The 20,940-nt window shown below is 36.9% G+C and overlaps 1 protein-coding gene across 4 annotated transcripts; it reads right to left on the minus strand.

The window, feature by feature from the left end:
• Positions 1-333: 333 nt before the first annotated feature.
• On the minus strand, positions 334-19,000 carry LOC132115318 (nuclear receptor subfamily 2 group C member 2-like). Of its 4 annotated transcripts, none has more exons than XM_059523716.1 (15): positions 18,834-18,998; positions 14,610-14,740; positions 10,420-10,521; positions 10,149-10,346; positions 7,331-7,436; positions 5,680-5,859; positions 4,944-5,091; positions 4,578-4,665; positions 4,020-4,150; positions 3,461-3,635; positions 2,345-2,466; positions 2,118-2,257; positions 1,671-1,811; positions 1,438-1,543; positions 334-855 (listed from the first exon to the last, which is right to left on the minus strand). In XM_059523716.1, the coding sequence occupies exons 2-15, from the start codon at positions 14,667-14,669 to the stop codon at positions 681-683; spliced, it is 1,872 nt and encodes a 623-aa protein (XP_059379699.1). In that variant the 5' UTR covers positions 14,670-14,740; positions 18,834-18,998; the 3' UTR covers positions 334-680. The 4 variants fall into 4 exon arrangements, 3 of the variants coding, with proteins under 3 accessions (XP_059379699.1, XP_059379700.1, XP_059379701.1); XM_059523717.1 differs by having other exon boundaries at positions 1,671-1,808; positions 18,834-18,997; XM_059523718.1 differs by lacking the exon at positions 14,610-14,740 and having other exon boundaries at positions 18,834-18,999.
• Positions 19,001-20,940: the final 1,940 nt, after the last annotated feature.

Below are 20,940 nucleotides of genomic sequence, written 5' to 3' on the forward strand. Positions count from 1 at the left end.
CATTTAGTACATTGCAGCAGCAGTCAAATGCTATAAAGATACAGATCAAATGCCTTTATATCATTTAATAACAGAAGATTTTTTTTAAACCAAGCAAATCAGATTATCTACATTTGTATGAACTATAGAGTTAGACTCAATTAAATAAATACATGAGTTTGAAGGTAAGATATGATATTGAAAAGGAGGATGATTTTCATGATGACAGAAGTGATGGTAAAAAAAAAAAAAGTACATGATCATGGGACACAGAAAATTTGCATTCTACTCAACTGCTTTATCAGAAAAATTAATGAGTAGAGATTCTTGATATAAACTGTTACATGCAATCAAAACTATTAGGAGAATTTGGGGCTGTAAATTTTTTGTCTTGGAATCATCATGAAGTGCTCGTGTTTTTAAATAAGGGTTTATAAAAAGAAAGGCCTTTGTTTAATTTTCGAGGCAAATGTCCTGTGAATGGAACTGAAAGTCCCATAATGCATTTCTCGGTAAACTACAACACAATATTTCTAGGGTAACTGTCACATACTGAAAGGCTTTCACTGCTGCAGCTCCTCTTGAGGTAGAGCTTGTTGGTCGGTTCAATATATTGTGATATATTTGAGTCCCCGTGAGGGCAGGGGATGATGGGACTTGCATGACTTCAGTCTCAAGGTCAAAATGAAATCAGAGTGTGATCACACAGAGGGGCCTGTGATTTGGCTGTTGTAGTCTGCAGTCTCCATTTTAAGGATATACGGGATGATACTGTCAATCGGTACATTTCCAATAAGGCCGGTAAAAAACAGCTCTTCAGTTATACTGGAACTGATCAACCGCAACGCTGGTAAACGCAACAGGATTCGGGCCAACCTGCAACATCAATGAGCAATTAATGAAAGGATATTAACAACTCCAATAAACAAAACACACCTAAATGTAATATGACCCCAGTTCTGTGATCAGCAAATAAGGCATGTTGTCAGTAACCACAGAAAAAAAAAAAATCATAAATACACTTAGGGCCAGAGAATTTCAAAGCATTGATGTTTCAGTTTTCTCATACTTTATCTGAGAATATACAACTTCTGGTTTTTCGTTACAAGTGTAACTCTTGTGGGTGAGTTTTGCTTTATGGAAACGATAACACTTGTGTCCAAGGAGGTCAAGAATACCTGTAGCAAGCAAATCGTTACCATTCCCATTCATCTAAATGGTAGTTTCTAAGACCTAAAAGTTGTTAAGGCCATTGACGCAAAACAGTGTGAACTGCATATTAAAAAAAATTCAGTTGCTTAGTTGCTTGCCATATGCATTATGCTAAATTTCCACCAGAAGGACACTGCAAACATGTTGAGTAAAAAATTATTGTGTTAACCGACAGCATGCCACAAATGCTGTTGATCGAGACTATGATGCATTTCACCCAGAGTATTACTTTAATATGGAACAGACCTGTAGGTATCATCGGGATAAGTCTTTTGCACATAGTCCTGGAGCTCCATCTGCGCTTTTTCCTGGAACTTTTCAATTTGGCTACAGCTACTCAAACCTGGGTGATCTTGTGAATAAATGAACCAGTTGTGAGTTTATATCTGTTATACTACAACTTTGTCAATCACTCAAATGCAACATGCTGGTCTTCTCTGAGGAATTGAATAGTTGTGTAAAGCTGTTGGCATGTGTACCTGGACTGAACAGGACCATGGCTTTTAAGTAGGCATATTCATATCCGTCTGTCTGCAGCTTTGCCATGCTGTTGCAGAACTCCTGCAGCTTCCATATGTGCTCCATGACTAGTTTAATGCGTTCACTCGATAGCTTGTCTACTGAGAGGAGATCACTTGTTAGTTGATTAAAGACTAATGACAACACAACAGTTACATCAACATATGAACAGGTTAACAATTTTTTATATTGGATAATTGGAGATGTTTTCATCATTAAAATTATTTTAAAATAATCTATATAATGAAATCCTTAAATTTAGCAGTTTGGAGGTTACTTTTTGGTTCCCACTGTCGCTTTGTCTTACGTGGATGCAGACTCTGTGTAACTGTTTTCTTGTATAATATCTCTAGTCTCCAGCAGAAATCACACTCTGTGAACATTGTGGATGTCAGACTGTTGCATACCGTCCTGGATACTGGACTGCAGATGATTGACGATGGCAGCGAGGATGGTGGACAGACTCATGATCTGAGCGCACTGTGCCAGACCCAGAATAAACAACTCATTCCAGCATGCTCGCACCAGAGCTGTGTTACATTCCTGCCTACAGGTACAGAGAGACAGAAACTAACATACTCTAGAGAGATAGCATGCAGAAGAATAGAGAGAAACCCCACAATAGAAATCTCACCCGAGAGCAAGGAATGCTGGAATAGAGCGCGCCCAGTGCATGGAGAGGAAGAGCAGGCGTGATGCAGACTCACAGATATAATGCACATTCAGATACTCAGGCATTGGGCTTGGCATCGTCAGCTACAGAGAGAAAATAATCAAAAACTTAATACCATATTTTATTATTTAGAATAATAAAACACACATACACAAATTAACTGTATTTTATCTTTACAAACTCCTACATTTTGTCTAATAACTGATATCAACAGCTGCAATTAAGCAACATTATGTTTCCACACATGCTATATCAAGTCATGTTTATTTATATTGTGCTTTATACAATACAATTTTTTTTGAACCAGCTTTACAGTAATAAAGAATGTGTTGCAATGTTCATCAATTAGAAAACAGTACCTAGTGTAATTTGTTCAATTCAAATCACTTATTTTGTATTTCCATTCAACAATGTGAAATATACTTAAATCGATCATTTACTGAATATAAATTGTCCCAATATTACAATTGTTATTATATTATCCAACATCAGCTACATTCATGTGAAATTTATATAAGGAATACTAAAAAAAAAGACTAATTCTAACACCCACTTTATTGCTAATTATTTAACATCAGCATTGATTATAATAAGAAAAGTCACTTGAGCAGCAAATCAGCGTATTGGAGTGATTTCTGAAAACTCTAAACTAAAATGGCTTTCAGAACCCATTTTGTGACATTTCAGTTACTTGATATAATCCATAAGGAATTTAATAGATGAAAAGTGGGTCAGTCTGGAAAGGAGTCAGATCTTATTGTGGAGTGTAAATGTAAATTTAAATTTGGAAGATTACTTCTGTCTTAAAATGTTACCGCCATCCACTTTTGAGGAGACATTTAGACCAGAATGTGGATTCACTCTCAAGAGCACCACCACATGGACCAATGTAACACTTTTTTTATCCACATTTTAATTTTATTACTGCAGTAAATTTATTACATTAATGCTAATCAATAAAAAAAGAACAGCACTTAGATGTCAACTCTACAACGGCAGCATAAAAGATAATTTTTTATTTTTTTTTCATGTTGAATTCAAAGCTTTTGCAAGAGTATAAGTATGTCATGTACACACCTTAAAGCTGATGTGTGTGTCTGTAAGCAGAGGACCCTCGACTTCTATGAGCGGGGAGATTTGATCCCTGCTGATCACCTGTATTGTGGCTCCACCCACCCCATCCACCTCTGACAAGCGCTGGCCCTCTGCCGCCTCACTGGGGTTCAAAGCTTTAGCTAGCGTGTCAAAGGCACTGCAACACCAAAGACATCACACTCAGAACACTCACACTTTTTACCTTGTTTTGATGGTACAGTTTAAAACCAGATCTTTGAAATTTCCTTAACCTTAAGCCATTCAAAATCTGTCTTCTGTAAAAAGGCTTCTCTTTTTTACAACAGCAAAACAAGCATCATAAAAGTAGTCCATATGACTTGTTTGATTCAAACTAAGATGTTGCAATCTTCTTTTGTTTTATGGTCAAAACAACCCCTTCCACAGAAGAAAGAAGTCATATGGTTTTGGAACGGAGTAATTTTCTTTTTAAGATGACTTATTCCTGTAACTAATACCACAGTTTCATATCTCTGTACACAGTGAAAAACACACACAACTATTGTCTGCAATAGTAACACACCGTGTGATTTCACTGGGTGATTCCTCCAGCTGACTGTCTGTCATCTCTCCGTTATTAACCGTATCGTTCAGGTTGGCTAATGAAGTAACCACATTAGCCAGTGTTCCCAGATCACCTTGTCCTGACTCCGCCTGATGAACAAATAACATCTTCATATATATTTTAGAGTTAAAAAAAATAAAATAAAATAACCTAACACCTACAGTGTTTTTCGTATAATTATTATTTAAAAAATATTCAATTCAACAGCACCCAATATCAAAACATTTTTGATCCGGGACTCCCAACCGTTTAAACTGTCAGTACTCTGATCTAAATTATTATTTTCAATTATCCCTTGAGATTTAATTTAATGTTTAATCTTTCAATAAATATGATTTTTTTTTATATGGGATCAGAGTTAATCGTTTTACTCATTATAATTTGGCATTTTGGCAATCACAATCTAAAGACACCCAAGGTAATTATAAACTCCGATTTGGGAAACCCTGGAATATACAAAAAAAAAAAAAAAAAAAAACACTGACAGACACACAAAGGTTATGTAGATAATTTTACTTTGTCTGTTGCTAATAGTAATGTGCCATCAGCTTGTATCAAAGGTTGTTGGATATTGACAAGCATCCCAGAGTCCAACAGCCTTGACCTGCACAGAGGATTAAATCATGATAAAAATATTGACATTAATTCATTTAACAGATGCTTTTATCCAAAGCAACTAAAATCAACCAGAATCTGATATACTTATGTCTAAGAAATAAATATTATAATAAAAGAAAACCCCGTATTTAACTATATTACACTAAATTCCTCATTTTTATTAAAATTATATTCATGTGAGCATTTTTTTTTACCAAAGCTCTGGTTAAGCTAGTTATAAGCATCAAGTAGAGCATGCAGAGGGTTTGTGAACGCGAGTCTCACCGTGAGGCGTCTTTCTCAGAGATGAAGGTCGGTGTTGCGATGAGGGGACTTCGCAGGTCTTTCCTGATGTAGATTTTCTCTGTGGATGCTGCACAGTTGGCAGGTTTTTCTCTAGGAAGATCAATGGGTTTCCTCTCACTCTGTACAGCTATGTAATACAAAAAGCATAAATACTGTCAGAAGCTTCAGCCTTCCAAATTTTCACTGTGCAATTCTGAAACATTTAAAAGGGCCACAATCACAATCACATTCGTGGCATTTTATTTTTGCCCCAAAGTCCCCCTTAAATGTCTTAATAATAATAATAATAATAATATGCTTTTAAATCCTGCAAGAAGTCGTATGTTTGTTTGTGGGAATGCTGCATATTATCATAGTCAGTTACGGCATTGTTCGGCTCTCGTCTAAATGGTAACATGGGCCAGTTCTGAAAGAGGTTTACAGATCCTCCAGCCGAGCTCCAGCCAGGTTTCAATGGCCAGGGGCTGTTAATGAGTTCAGATGAGGTTACACGCTCTCAGAAGAACAGACACAGGTTTACCTCTCAGAGAGAAAAGGTACAAAGCTGTCACTGTGACAGTAAACTAAGGTACAAAAGCTAAAAAGGTGCATCTTTGTATTAGTATTAGTACCTAGTGCACATTTAAGTTAAAAATGTACTGTCCCAGTTACAGTTTTGTACTTTATTTTCATGGTATGACCATATGGACAGAATGGTTGTTTTTAATTCACTCACACTCCATCTTCATGCCCATCTCCAAGCACTTCCTGAGACGACAGAACTGGCAGCGGTTGCGATGGTGTTTGTTGACCACACAGTCCTGGTTACTGCGGCAGCTGTATGTCAGACTCTTGCGCACACTTCGCTTGAAGAAGCCCTTACACCCTTCACAGCTGACTGCCCCATAATGCCTCCCTTCAAATACACAAACCCGCACAGCGCACTGATTTAGAAATAAAAATAATACAGTGTAAACAAACATATACAATGTCACAAACAAAATACAATGACCAAGTCACATGCAACAACTATTACTTTAATTTATAATTAAATAGACCTGTAAAGTAGAAGATCCAGGTAAATAGGGGGCGCTGTTGCAGGTTAAGCATGTAGGATGTGTTTTCAACCGCTCTCAGAAAAGGCCGCGGATTTATTCACTTATTCACCTCCTTTTGTTTCTGAGTGGCTTACTTAAAGGAATAGTTCACCCAAAAATACAAATTTGCTGAAAGTAATCCACATGACTCCAGTCCATCAGGTAATGTCCTGTGAAAGGCTGTGTCTTTGTAAGAAGCAAATACATAATTTAGGCATTTTAACTTTCAAATATCGCTTCTGGCCATAGTCCATATTTTTGTTTGGAACTGTTTTTGCTTGAAAATGGTGCTTGACATGAGCAGAGTTTGCTCCTGATTCAGACGAGACAAATTCTTTTCGCTGAAGAAAGCAATATTATGGACAGAAAGCTTGTATTTTAGTAAAAATTACTTAATGATTAATTTGTTTCTGGCAAACACACAGCTTTTGTCTTCTCCAGAAGTTAATTGATGGACTGAAGTGCTGTGGATTACTTGTGGATTATTGTGATGTTTTTTATCAGCTGTTTGGACTCTCATTCTGACGGCTCCCATTCACTCCACTGCTGAGCAAGCGAAGGAATGCTAAATTTCTCCAAATCTGTTTCGATCAAGAAATAAGTTAATCTACAACATGATTGGCCTGAAGATGAGTGAATTGTCAGCAATCGTAAATGTTTGGGTGATCTACTCCTTTAATGTTTTTTGTTTAAACTATGTTGTTTCCTTGATTTGGAACTAAATCATCAGCAGCAGCAGCAGCCTCATACTGACACTCGGGCCAACACATTTAATCCGTGCGAACCAGATACTGACAACCAAATTTCCTTTTGTTTTCACATCACCCTTCAAAAGCTTGATGTAAATCTTAAGCTTGTTTTAAACTTGTAATCAGATATATCAATTTGAGAACAAAGTGTAATATACAAATAAGTTCAAGGAGTTTACTATGTTTCTTAAACTCTTAAATATATTGAATCAAAGATCCAATATGAACCCCATATACTTGCCAAATCTAGTGATTCGTTTTTTTTCTCTGAAATGCTCTTTGCAGTGGCCTGGAGCCTGAAAACAGCCAGCCAATTATATTAGAACTGGCCTGCACTGATAAGTACATAATTGAAACCATTGCCACCAATGGTCTTTACAATCTGCCTAGACTTACAATGCTTTTAGATCATGCAGCCCTGGTGATTTCAGGAATGTTTTGCTATTTCAGCATGCAATATTTAACAGACAACACGTCTCTCATATGTAATGTTGGCATGTGTGGCATGCACTGGCACTATTCACATTTAATGCATCTATACCTGAGGCTTTATCTCCACACACCACGCAGTATTCTATTGGCTGTGCTCGGCTCATGTCTGCCCCTTTACCCAGAAGCCTCTCCACTGACACTGCATCTGTAACAAACTACCAGAAAAGTCAGAAGGATTAATTATTTGGCATTCAGGCAGGGTAGAATTTTTATAGCACAATTACATGCCCACCGATCAACCCAGGGCACAGATGATGATGATGCCATGGATAAAAGCAATTCTCTAATTCACAGGCTACTATAAAATAGAGTAAAAATCTAATAGAGATTTTACTCTATTTTCACATGAAAATAAAACATGGAGTAATGCGAAAAAACATAATGTGACTGTTATTCACTGATGCCAAAATTTTTATTCAATTACAAATAATCGTCTTTTGATTTGTATCCATCAACAAGAAAAAATTAAATAAAATGATTTACTGGACTATCCAAAAACAGGCATTAGTACATGGTTATTTAAAATATAGACCATTTTCACAAAATTTAGTTTTGGTCCTCTAAATTGTTTCACCATACATATATTTACCATAACATCACAGGCTGACTACTTGTGAAAGAAGTAACTGCAAAGAGTTTACCTGTTTTATAAACTAATGTTTTCTGGAGCAAGGTTTCTAAGGATTTTATTAAGACTTAAAGGGATAGTTCACCCAAAAATGAAAATTATGTCATTAATAACTCGAGTCAAGAACCGGTTGCATCGGTTTTCGGATCACCAGTACTTCTTCCAGACAGTTCGATTCAATAAACCGGTTGAAGAAAACGGTTCACCGGTTCTTTTGTGCTAGACATAATGCCGTCATTGGCGATGACTGCAAGCCTTAGGTTTACCAGCGCTCATAACATTAGCACAAAATCAGTTCGGTTCAGACGCTCTGTGTGTCGGTTTGCTTCACGCTGAATCACACATGCGCAGTATCATCAGCTCCTCGGTTCTCGAATCGGACACGTCTGAAATGGTTCTTGACTCGTGAACGAGTCATTATCTGGCTCGGCTCGGTGTTCATCTCTCTCTTCACAGCAGTTCAGTCAGTGTACTGTTTGAGTAAGTGAATTACTCCGGGATATTGGTTTGTTTTAACTCAGAAGAAGTGTCAGCCACATTAAAAAAGTTAACAGCTTAAGTCATTTGTGGATTAATGCGTATTGGAGACGCGAACCGTTTAAAACGATTCAGTTCGATTTGGTGAACTGTTTCAAAAATATCCGGTTACATCAAATGATTCATTCGCGACCCGGATATGAAAAACTGCTTTGTTTTGAACTCTCTCTCTCACAACAGACACGGAAGAGAAGACAATGCTGAATAAATTCGTAGTTTTTGCTATTTTTGGACCAAAATGTATTTTCGATGCTTCAAAATATTCTAACTGACCCTCTGATGTCACATGGACTACTTTGATGATGTTTTTCTTACCTTTCTGGACATGGACAGTATACCGTACACACAGTTTCAATGGAGGGACTGAGAGCTCTCGGACTAAATCTAAAATATCTTAAACTGTGTTCAGAAGATAAACGGAGGTCTTACAGGTTTAGAACGACATGAGGGTGAGTTATTAATGACATAATTTAGCAAATTGGGCGAACTAACCCTTAAAGATTTCTCAGAATTACAAGATTATGAACTCAGAATTGTGAGATATAAATTTACAAAACTGAGAAGAAACGTCAGAATTGTGATATAAACTCAGAATTACAAGATAAAAAGTCACAATTAGCATTTTGATTTATTTAAATAAAATACTGTGGACCTAAAATTATAACATAATATTTATCCAATTACTTACTGTTACATGTGGTAGAATCTGTTAATATTCCAGAGTTAATATGCCGGTAAGAAAACATCATCTACTCTCGGAAACGGGAAATGCATACCGCCTGACCAGAATCGGGTATAAAATGATTCCTGTCTGGGGATGAAAAATTACTAGAATCCGGGATATAAACATCATAGGCAGTGAAAATCTGCAAATTGCACCCTGGATGTAATAATTCTACTATTTATGATGTATTTAATGTTTTACGATTGAAATTCAGGGTCTGGGACATGAGTACAACAATAAAAGCATAAAAGTAGCATATAAATGAAGACGGGGTACAATAATTGCAAAAAAGGTACCAAAATAGTTTCAATGTGATCTAAAGCTGAAAACTGTACTTAAAGTAGTAATTACACTTATTGGGGAATAACTAGGTACTAGCCCTGAACCTACCCCTAAACCAAACCTTAACCCATGTGGTTAGTTTATATTCTCCAGGATCTTAGATAAGCTACACTATAACTACACGTAAGTGCAAGTACTGAAATGGAGTTAATGAAGTTAACTAAAGTTCGTGAACAAGGCCACGCCTCAACCAATCAGCTCGTCCCCCGTCAGCTATTTATGCAAGACCGACCTTCTCTGAACTGTTGACTCAGTTTCTCGCCCCCCCCACCCCACCCCCACCCTTACCTTTCTAACACATCCATTCACCCCCCCCCACCCCCCCTTTCTCCTTACATCCCGCACTGTATTCCCCGGCTGCATCCAGGGGGGTCTTCTAGTAACCTAACGCATTATCTACAGAGACGAAGCCCCCACCCTGAGTCTCCCTAACAAGACACCCTGGTCAGCCAGTTCAGAAGAATCATTACACCCTTTCTCATCCTATTTCCTCTAAACCTGACTTGATCCTAATAAAGTTTATCTGCATGATTGTGGCGTGGCCTGTTGTTAGTGAAAAATAATATACAAAAATCCTCTGAGACACAAATATGCCCGTGGTGGAAGAAACACCAATGCATTCATGTGACATCATACCTGAATTCGACCAGGCACCAGGCTATCAGCAGTGGCAAAGATCAGCTGTTTGGCACTAGTACCCTCAGGTGATGCCAGGAGGACTTTGCCTGCTGAAGAGCCATCAGGTGCTGCCAGGATAAACTGCTGTTTGGGCACAGTGGAGTCCAGTGCTGTCACTATCTGGATTTTTTGACCCGACTGCTGCTCAGTGACTATCTGATAAAGAGAAAGAGTGTGAGTATGTCTGAATGTGTCAGTGCATCATCTACAATAAAGCAAGTGTGTGAACCTGTATTCTCTGAGGGGTTGTGACAGAGGGGTCAGTGGAGATGATCTGAATGCGCTGGGGAGAGGAGCTCATCACTGAGCTGTCTGAGGCAGATGAGTGTACCTGCAACACAAACACACAGACTGAGTAAATACATCTTCTTCTGAGGGTTAAAGGCAGTGTGTTTTTCTAGTAACTAAGTAGTTCACTTCAACAAAGTGCCAAATGAAACAAAGGAAATATAAAAGATAATTAAATATGCATTCCAAATTAAAGGCATTCGTAAAAGACAGTCATGCTAAATTTTTGTCATCTGCCGACCAGTAATCAAGCGGTGCTTGTGGTATTTTAATCACAAAATTATTTTCCAAACGTTCTTGTTCACTGTTCCTCACTAAAGGAATGATATTCCAAACCTTACCCGGACAGACGAATCCCGGACAGCTGAAAACTCACCTCTTCTGGGAGCATTACATCACTTGCTCACCAATGGCGGCTCTGCAGTCAATGGGTGCCATCGGAATGAGAGTTCAAACAGCTGATAAAAATATCATAATAATTCACAAGTAGCCCACATGTCTCCAGGACATCAGTTAACATCTTGTGAAGTGAAAAGCTGCATGTTTATAAGAAGCAAATCTATCAAGATATTTTTTTTTTAAGGAGGATTCGATAACTTGCAGAACCGAGCTAAAGACATGGGGTCGGAGGGCCACTGTGGAGCTGAAGTAAGCAAGGACAACAGTGGAGCCAGAGAGAAGAAGGAAGAGCTGAATGGAACACGTGAAGACAAAGGAACCTGGAGGCTGGACAGGATCAGTGGATAGGGAGATCATCATGCTCAACACAGGAGGAAGGACCTCCGGGAGTATGGACTAGAATTAAGTCCAGATCTCTTAAGTCCTTTTATTCCCCCTTCTGGACGGACATGGCTTCTGGCTCAGATTCTGAAATCCAGGACAAACCTGGTTGCTGGCTTGGTCACGGGAGTGGCCTCTGTGGCAGGCACAGCCTCTGGCTCTGGGTCTGTGGTAGGCGTTGGGCTGGGCAGAGCTTCTGCCTCTTCACCCACAGGGAAGGGAGATCCAAGTCAGGAGGAGTGCATGTTCCACTAATTCACTGAATGTCCCCTAACAACCTTAGATGGGCTGCTGGTCTTTTAGTGAGTCCTTGATACTAGCTTGAAAATATGTGATCAGTGATCGGCCTTGATTGGGAGTAAGATGAGCCTACTGAAGGAGCTCACTGGTGTGGTCTTCAAGGGATCGATCCCCGGGTAAGGAGAAGGAGTCTAAATGCTGATAAATCTGTTATCTCAGGTCAGTTCTTCTGTAAGGCGTGGTTCAATCATCAAGAAAGAGGCGAAGGACAGGATCATTTCCAGCAATCAAAGGAAAAGCACTCTGAAGCATAAAGTCCATGATATAAAGAACAGAAAACAAAACTTACAAGTCCTCAAAATATAGACAGACAGTGACACACACATACAAACAACCACTTGCTAACACAGAAATTATTACACACATACTGACACAGTCCTCTTTCGACTGCTTCCTTGTTGGTGTGTTGCTTGTATTTGTAGCCTGCTGATCACTCTCCATTCTCTACCAAGACGCTAAGTTTTTATTTACTTTCTAGAACAATTTTACTGCATGCATTCATTTTTCTAATTTTTTTTTCTCCTCTGAAAATTTCATATCATGATTACAGTGACCAAAATTATGACATTATCAGTATTATCGCAGTACTGTTAAATTGTGTTGGAAATATTCAGAAAGTACTGATTGTCATGTGTGGTACTGAGGATCAAAATGAAGAGTTAGATCAACACATACTTCATAAATATAATGCGGGCGAACAGGAGACAGACAATAAAATAGTAGCTGGATGAGAACAGTGTAGATGGCAGATAGGCTGAGAAAAAAACAGGTGATTGGAGACAGACAGTATTCATTATGTAGATGGTAGGACCAGGGTCTACAATCTCTGCCTGCCTTTCAGACATCTCAGCTTTGAAGAAGGAGAATCATCTACAACTCAAACTTGGGAAGATGAAGCTCCTTGTAATCCCTGCAAATCTTCCAGTTTAGCGACCACAAAATCACTATTCAACAGGGGTAAACAACACTAATGCCAAACATCACTAAACCTCTCCACAACATTAAACCAAGTCACTTACTTACACACACATACACCACACACTGGTTTCCATGTTTTATGGGGACATTCCATAGATGTAATCCCTTTACCATAACCCTACTAGGGTTGTGCCGATAGACGATAGTATCGTGTATCGACGATAGTCAGAGATATCGACATAAGCAGATTTCTCTGTCGATAATCAAGACGATATTAGGCTCATTGTCCTATTAATGTATTAGATTATAATAATAATAACTATTATTTTTATTAGGCTGCTTATTAAAATAAAACTGCCCAACTATTTCATTTCAACATCGCATTTCACACACACACAGCGCGTGCGAGCGCAGGAGGATTAGAGCCTGTAGTCACTGAAACTGTCCGTCTTGACTCTGATAACTCGTTAAATCCATGAAATGAAAGAGATAGAAAATGAGGAGTTGGTGTCCCACACATTTAATGGCTGCTACACGACAACACGCTCTTCTCATACATGACAGATTAACTCTTTCTTGGCGTTACAAATAAAGTAAAGACAAAATTTAAATAAAACTTATAAAACACACTATGTGGTGATGACGGACTACGTGAGAACCACTATGGATGATAAGTTTGCTCTGCAGCCTTGTTATTATTTTCATGCACACCGCACTATAATGTGATGCATGCAAAATACAGAGTTTTGGCCGTTACTAAGTCAACATCCACAAACAGACGTACATCGTCTGCAGATATAAGGTATTTCATTGCACTTTAACAAGTAATCTGAACGGCCTATATATGTGCAATATATTAAACGAGCCCTCGCTGAGTTTAATGCCACAGTTATGTTAGAATGCATCTCATTCTAGTTTCTGTTGCGGTGCGTCGAGCTCGTCATGAGGCGCGCGGTCCGGAGCGCTGTATGACTGATGCATCAGTTCAACTCAACTTTACTCCAAATATATCAACTTACCTGTTTTAAATACTTTATATTTAAATGTTCGTTTATGCCCAATATTAGTGTTTAACTGTTGGACTTTAAATGAAATCTAATATTGATTTTCACCGTTGACTGATTATGCAGAACATTTAGACTGATAACTTCCCTGCACAGATGCGGCAAATTGTCACAGGACGCACGATAAGACAGTTGTGTCCGACTATATATATGAACGTAGCTGTTTTAAATACAGTATTTTATATTTAACATTAGTTTATCAGTATGTTTTAAAGTATATTTTTTCAATAATTGGTGATTCCATAGGCTCTCTCACGCACCTCCACGGTTTAAAACATAAGAACAAAGAGTCTCTCTCTTGCTCCACCCATGCACGATAAGATCGTGTATTGTCGATCTCACGGGCTGACCATATGACGATTTGAAAAATGACCATATCGCCCAACACTAAACCCTACCCCTAAACCTACCACTGACACAAAACTTTCTATTTCAAAAAATTCTGTATAATTTATAAGCTTATTTCCTCATGGGGACCAAAACAATCACTGGTATTACTATCCTTTTGGGGACATTTGGTCCTCGTAATGTAGGGAATAACAGGTACACACACACACACACATACACACACACACACACACAGAGTTGTCCTTCTCTCCACATATTACCTCTGCTATAACTTGTTTCCTAGTCTAGCTTTGTAATAAACCTGACTGACATTATACAACAATGTCAAATAAGATAAAATCATCTAGCATGTCCACCATTTATTTTTTTTACCATTTTTTTGTTTTGCATATATTGAGTGTCAAAATTACAATTAATTTCCAGAAATAGATTTAACTGCACTGAGATTATCAAATGAGAACCAAACTTGAACTGAACTGAGTTAAATGATGACACTGTAGAGCTGCTTTATAGCTAAATCAAATTGGTTTCATAACTGATCAGCTTTGTAACATCAAAAACACTCTTTTTGAATTAAGTTGAATCAACATTGTACTGACTTTAGTTGAGCTGTTGAGAAGTGACAAAGTGACTTGGGCTGACAGATGCTCAACAAAGACCTTACACTGCTCGACGGCCGACCTCTTTAAATCACCTCATTTTTGTATCCCACATCACTCACCTCTAAACCCTGCTCAGTGGTCAATATCTGCTGAGCCAGCACCTCCACATTAGTTGTCATGGTGGTGTGAAGTCATTAGAAGCTTCTGATTGGACAAAGGCCAGCTCTGCATCTGCCAACAAAAACTCCACCTATGTGCCAATCAAATACAGATATTAAAGAATAGTCAGTAAGTTTTCCAAGCACAAAAATAATATTATATGCAACCCCAGATGTTTTTCCTTTATACAGACACTTCATATCTGCAGCTTTTGGAAGATTTCATAGTTGGTTTAATCTCGGCATTAACAAAATTTAAATAGTTTACATCTTTAACTCCACTCCAGAAAAGCTATGATCAGCATCCACTCTTACCAAAAAATTTAATAAAAATAAAAATAAAAAAACACTTCTTTAACAGTAGGCTTCTATTAATTAAAATTAGTTACGGAAGATTATCACAAATTTACAATGAACAACATTTATTCATCTTGGTGTAAATTTATAAATATAATATTGTTCATTATTATTTCAAGTTAGTTCCTGAATTTGTTAATGTATTGTAATGTAAACTTTTAACTGTTAGCAATATATTAGTGTAGATGTATAAATGAATGAACATTAACATGTATTTAGAAACGGCTTTAACTAATGTTCAAACTTGTTGTACAGTGTTACAAATATTATTATTATACTTCCATTTCATAGAGCAGAACCTCTTTGCTTAATATAATCATATGCACATAGGCCACTTGAATAACTGGGGACCAGGTCAGGAAGCAGACAGACTGACTAAATCAATCATCTGCTCTCCGCCTCACATCACAGAAGTCCGTTAATTCTCAACATATATACTGAAGTGTACCAAAATACTTGAAGGAGAGTCACTCTTGAAGGACCAGCACCACATACTCTTGTACCACTGTTTGAGGAATTTATCATCCAGAATCTGGCAGTAAGTTTTGGGAGCTTGTTTTTAGAGCATCTCAAGATTTTATCTGTAGAAGATAACCATCTTAATAATTATGCACACCTGAATATAAGGCGTTTTCACTTACAGCTAGACATGTGCCGGTATTCGCTAATGAGAAATAACACGGTAATTAATATGCACAATATTGTTATCGTGGGCACTTCTAAATACCGTGAATAGTAATATATTACAAATTATCCAGAATTTGGAATGCATTTTAAGAATACTTTTACCATCAACTGGTCAAAATGCACAGCACTGCTGTATGCTGCTTGAAAGAAGTGTGCGCTCTGATGTACACAAGCACACATGAGAAGCACATGAAGAACACGTGAGAGAAGCGCTGAATGAAAGCACATTCACTCTCTGAGAGCAGATGGCGCTAAACTGCAGAAAATGCTGCCTTTACTCTGGAAACCCCATAAATAAAGCAGCTGGACTACTTTCTAAAACATATTTAAATAGCCATTCAAATTTGTGGATTCGCTATGGTTTTCATCACAGCAAAATACTTAAATATTTAGACTTAATAAGCTATTTATTTTTAAACATTTTTTTTTTTCATTTTAATCTGGACTACACCATTGATTCTTTATTGTTCGTTTACACTTTACATTAGGGCTTCATTAGTTAACATTAGTTAACAAACTGCCAATTAAAAATTATTCTGGACATTCATTAATCTTAGGTATTCCAATATTTAATTTAAATTTAAAGTTGCAACTGTGTCATTTAATGAGCTAACATGAACTAAGAGTTGTATTTTTTTTTTAACAAAGATTAATAACTACTGAAGCAAATGTAGCTATTGTTCATTGTGAATGTTAATGCATTAACTAAGGTTAACTAATGAGGTCTTATTGTAAAGTGATACCTATGGGTTTTTATAGTTCTTTAATCTGTGTAAAACTTTTAACTTTATATACTTTTCTGTATTGCTTTATTTTATTTAAATGTTATTTAAAGTTATTTTTGTTATAAACAAGTTATTTAACCTGTTATACTGTATTATGAGCACTTTTTTTAAAACTAAATTGCAATACCATGATAATACCATATATATGATAAAAGCATGAACAATTAATCGCAACAGGAAAATTGGATTAATGTTGTTTGAAATTGGTAAAATGTGCTTGGAAAAAAATATATAATCAGAATATCAACTTGCATAATAATTATGCATGCACTGTATTTTCCTTCTTCCCCTGTCATCAGTAATGCAAGGAATGTTGTGATTAGTTGTCAAGGCAGCCAATCAGAATTTAGCAGCCTTGTCTTTGATTGGCTGGAATTATGGCATATTGTAATGCTGGGTTGTGTTAAGGAAGCCAGCCTTCAGCATTTAGAAAGCACTGAGGACGGGCATCAAGGGAACAAGCTAATGAAACCTTGTAAGCGCAAAAGTGAAGGTCTGCACACATCCAAAAATTTATTTTGAATGCAAAATTTATTAGTTTGCTTGAAATACTTTCTTGTTTGTTTTTTGTGAGATGAACATTTTCAACACGAAACTCAGATCTCATGCGGTGAAAATGCACTTTTGTGCACTCAAAATATATAATTTTATATGCAGAATCGTGGCAGAGCTTTAACCCCATACAAGTGTGTTTTGGGACACTAGTCAAAAGCATTTTTCAAATGTTGCATAGTGCACCTTTAACTGATTTTCTATTGTCCTCTTGGATTTTCAGCACACGTTTTTTCTTTTTAACACTGTAAAGCTTCTTTGAAACAATCTGTATTGTATTAAGCACTGTATAAAAAAATAAATAAAAAAACGTCGAAATATAGGGTTTACTAGAGAATGCTTTCTGTTTTCATCCGCAAATTGTTTTTTGTTTTCCCTACACTTCTATATAATAATAACAATAACAATAATATTAATTATAAGTGACAAACAGTGATTGCTAAATCTCAAACAAAACAATATGGTAATGACAACTGAGGGTGAAATGTACTTCACTGTCATAAACAAATAAAATCTAATTTGATTGACTTGGTGAAACTGACACAGTTAAACAAATTATGTGTGTGTGTGTGTGTGTATATATATATATATATATATATATATATATATATATATATATATATATATATAAATTATTATTGGATTTTGTTATTTAACCTTGATTTACACCAAATAAGAAATTTTATCAATTCAGTCAAAAACAAAAAAAACAAGACTAATTCAATAACAATAAAAGCATTTGTTATTGCTTTTTGTAATACCATGATATTGCATACAAGATTCACTCTACAAAACAGCAACATTGAGATGATTATGTATATAACTAATATAAAGTGCCCTTGACTCTATACATTTTATGTCTTTTCCAGACAACCACAAATTTAGTTTTACAAAATTCCAGGGTTTTCCGTAGAAACATTTAATAATTTCACATTCCTTTTTCCCAATAATCAATATTTGTGAATTAATTTGTGAATTTTAGATATGTATTAATATTTGGCCATATACATTTAAACAAGTTGTGTTTTATTGCCTTGTAAATCCATTTTATTTATTAATAAATAAAGTACACTTGTTTTCCTAGCATTAATGTAATCAACAAATCCATACAAATGACACTGTAGCTATAAGCAGATTCAGATGAAGCAGGAAAGACTTTCATTGATTGTCGGGCATTGCTGTCTGTCATCATTCAACGACTCGCTGATTGGTTACCGCTAAAGTTAATAATGCGCCTCAGAACGAAGCTCTCCAAGGAAGTCGTGTTCAAAACGCGGAACAAAATGGAGACTTTGGCGTAAGGCCAAGAAAGAAAGAAAAAAATACCCGGAGCCTTTGTTAAACGTCTGTTAAAATAATTAACACTGAAAACATTAGTGATTCCTCATCGGGGTCATACTGAGGTCAAGTCAGGCAACAGCTAAAAAGTATCCCCTAAATTACACCTCATGAACATCCTCCCACTGAAGAGACCCGCGGTGGCAAAGGTAAAAGGGTCGAGTTCATGTTAGCTCTCAGGCTAACCAGCTAATATCTACAACATGTACACCGATGTATACATCACATCACAACGATTGACTCAATTACATGCATATACAACAGTTGCTTTATAATAGCGTGAAATATGCCAGGCATTCTAAAGTATACTGTATTCGATCAGACTTTTTTCGTTGAATAAAAACACAAGCTTGATTGTTTACAGCACCGATGAGCTCTGAGAACAGCTATCGGCCTGTATCTCCTCACGCAAACTGATTTTTTTGACCAACCATTGTGCGACATGCAGAAAATAAAAGATGCTCACCTGTGATACGGACGGTCGTTAAGGTTTTTTGCTCTCGGGTTTATTGCACATTATTTGTTATTGTTTTACTCCAGTGAAAGGTCATAGTTCGTGACCCCGTTTGCAAGCGTGCCAGAGTTTTTCTTCCTCTCGGGCTCGTTCACAGTTGCACGGACACGAGCGTCTGGAGCAAGGCGTCGTTGACGTCATCCTGTCTGTTTCCAACACGACAGCGCTGATTGGCAGCCTGTGTCCATAGTTGATTTCTAATTCACAAAGCTTTGAAGTTAGAAAACTATATATATATATATATATATATATATATATTCAATTCAATTAAATATTGCTTTATTTTCATGAAATGATACAATTTTGCCAAAGCTTAGTGTACATATACAGAAAACAAATAAGTAAATAATAACAATAATAATAATTCAATGAACATAACATTAATTTAACTGAATATTATAGCATCTTAGAATATTAAACTGTAACAAATTATAATGAGTGAACATTGGATACCACAGTATTTAATTGAAATAGAAACACAAAAATACTAAGGATCACCATGGTGCACAATAGGCTCAGACACACTGAGGTCACACACACACACACACACACACACACACACACACACACACGCACACACCTGTTTTTATACAGTCTATGGCACACACACTCACACACACGTTCACCTGCTGTCTCTCAAAAAAAAAAAAAATAGATAAAACACACACACACACACACACACATAAAGACACAAATGGGCTTCTATACCTTCATAGACATTAATTGTCATTGCTTTCAATATAACATGTATAAAGAACACTGATAACTTATAGCTTAGGTATTCAAGAAAAAAAAAAATTAACATCAGGTTATAATTCTTCTGCATTTCTGTCTTAATGAATAATAGTATTTCAGATAGGTGGTAGAAAGTGATAAACAACAAAAAAAAATAATAAAATAAGATTTAGTGTTTACTTCACTAATTATAGTCATGCATAATTTAACCAGTAGGATCTTTAGATTTGTAAAGCATTCAGATGAGAATGAGAATGTTAAATATACAACTTTTGTGGGGAAACAGTATATTGGTTAATTAATTTACTACCTGGTACAGTTCTGGCCTAAACAACAACAAAATGACATATGGACAAAATTAGGAAGTATACCCAGAATTGAACCAAATGTGCCATAATCCCACCTATACTGTGTAAAATAAAAATGAATAAATAAATAAATAAATAAATACAATTTTGATATTGTGGGATCATTAAAAGCAAATATTGAGAAATATCCTCCCTGGACATCACTTTTGCCCACTACTGTATGGTTCTTCTCACTTACACACATCAATACAAATGGTGATCCAAAACAAAATTCTAGTCATGGCAAATATTAAATTTCTTGCTATTTGGGCTATATATTGAGTTTACAACTTTTACATTGCCTTGCGAAAGTATTCATACCCCTTCATTTTTTACATTTTGTTATGAAGCAGCCTTAAACTGTTAAATTAAACTGCTTTAAATAGCTTTTTTTCCCCCACATCAAGCTACACTTCATTCACCATAATGACAAAGCAAAAGCAGAATTGTCACAACTTCGTAAATTTAAAAAAAAATAAAAAAACTGAAAAGATTACTCTGCATAAGTAACTAAATATTTAGCTGAAGAATCTTAACAGCCTCAAGTCTTTTTTGGTTATGATGCGACAAGCATTGTGTAACGATACAACTCCATGATCACGGGAAGAAGGAGGCGGGAACTGGCGGACAATCAAATTATATTTTAATGATCAAAATAAACACAAAACAGCAGAAATAAAAATCAAAACACAGACTAAAACCCAGGCCTGGTCCTCTCTCGTCCGTCACTGTCGTCGCCCCGGTTTTATATCCCTCCATCCCCTCCGTGGGACTCGAGACCAGTGAGTGTCGCAGGTGTCGCTCATCTCCAATCACTCCACGGCCTCGCTCCTGTTCCCACGTCTCTCGGCCCCGCCCCACTCGTCACATACCCCCGTCGCCCCTCGCAGGCCGGGGGGTACCCTCGAGACTGCGCTCTACTCCTACCCCCCCCCCTCCCTCCGGGGGGGACCGCTCACGGGGACCTGCGGGAACCT

This window comes from Carassius carassius, chromosome 34, assembly GCF_963082965.1.
Source record: "Carassius carassius chromosome 34, fCarCar2.1, whole genome shotgun sequence".
NCBI classification, from domain to species: Eukaryota; Metazoa; Chordata; class Actinopteri; order Cypriniformes; family Cyprinidae; genus Carassius; species Carassius carassius.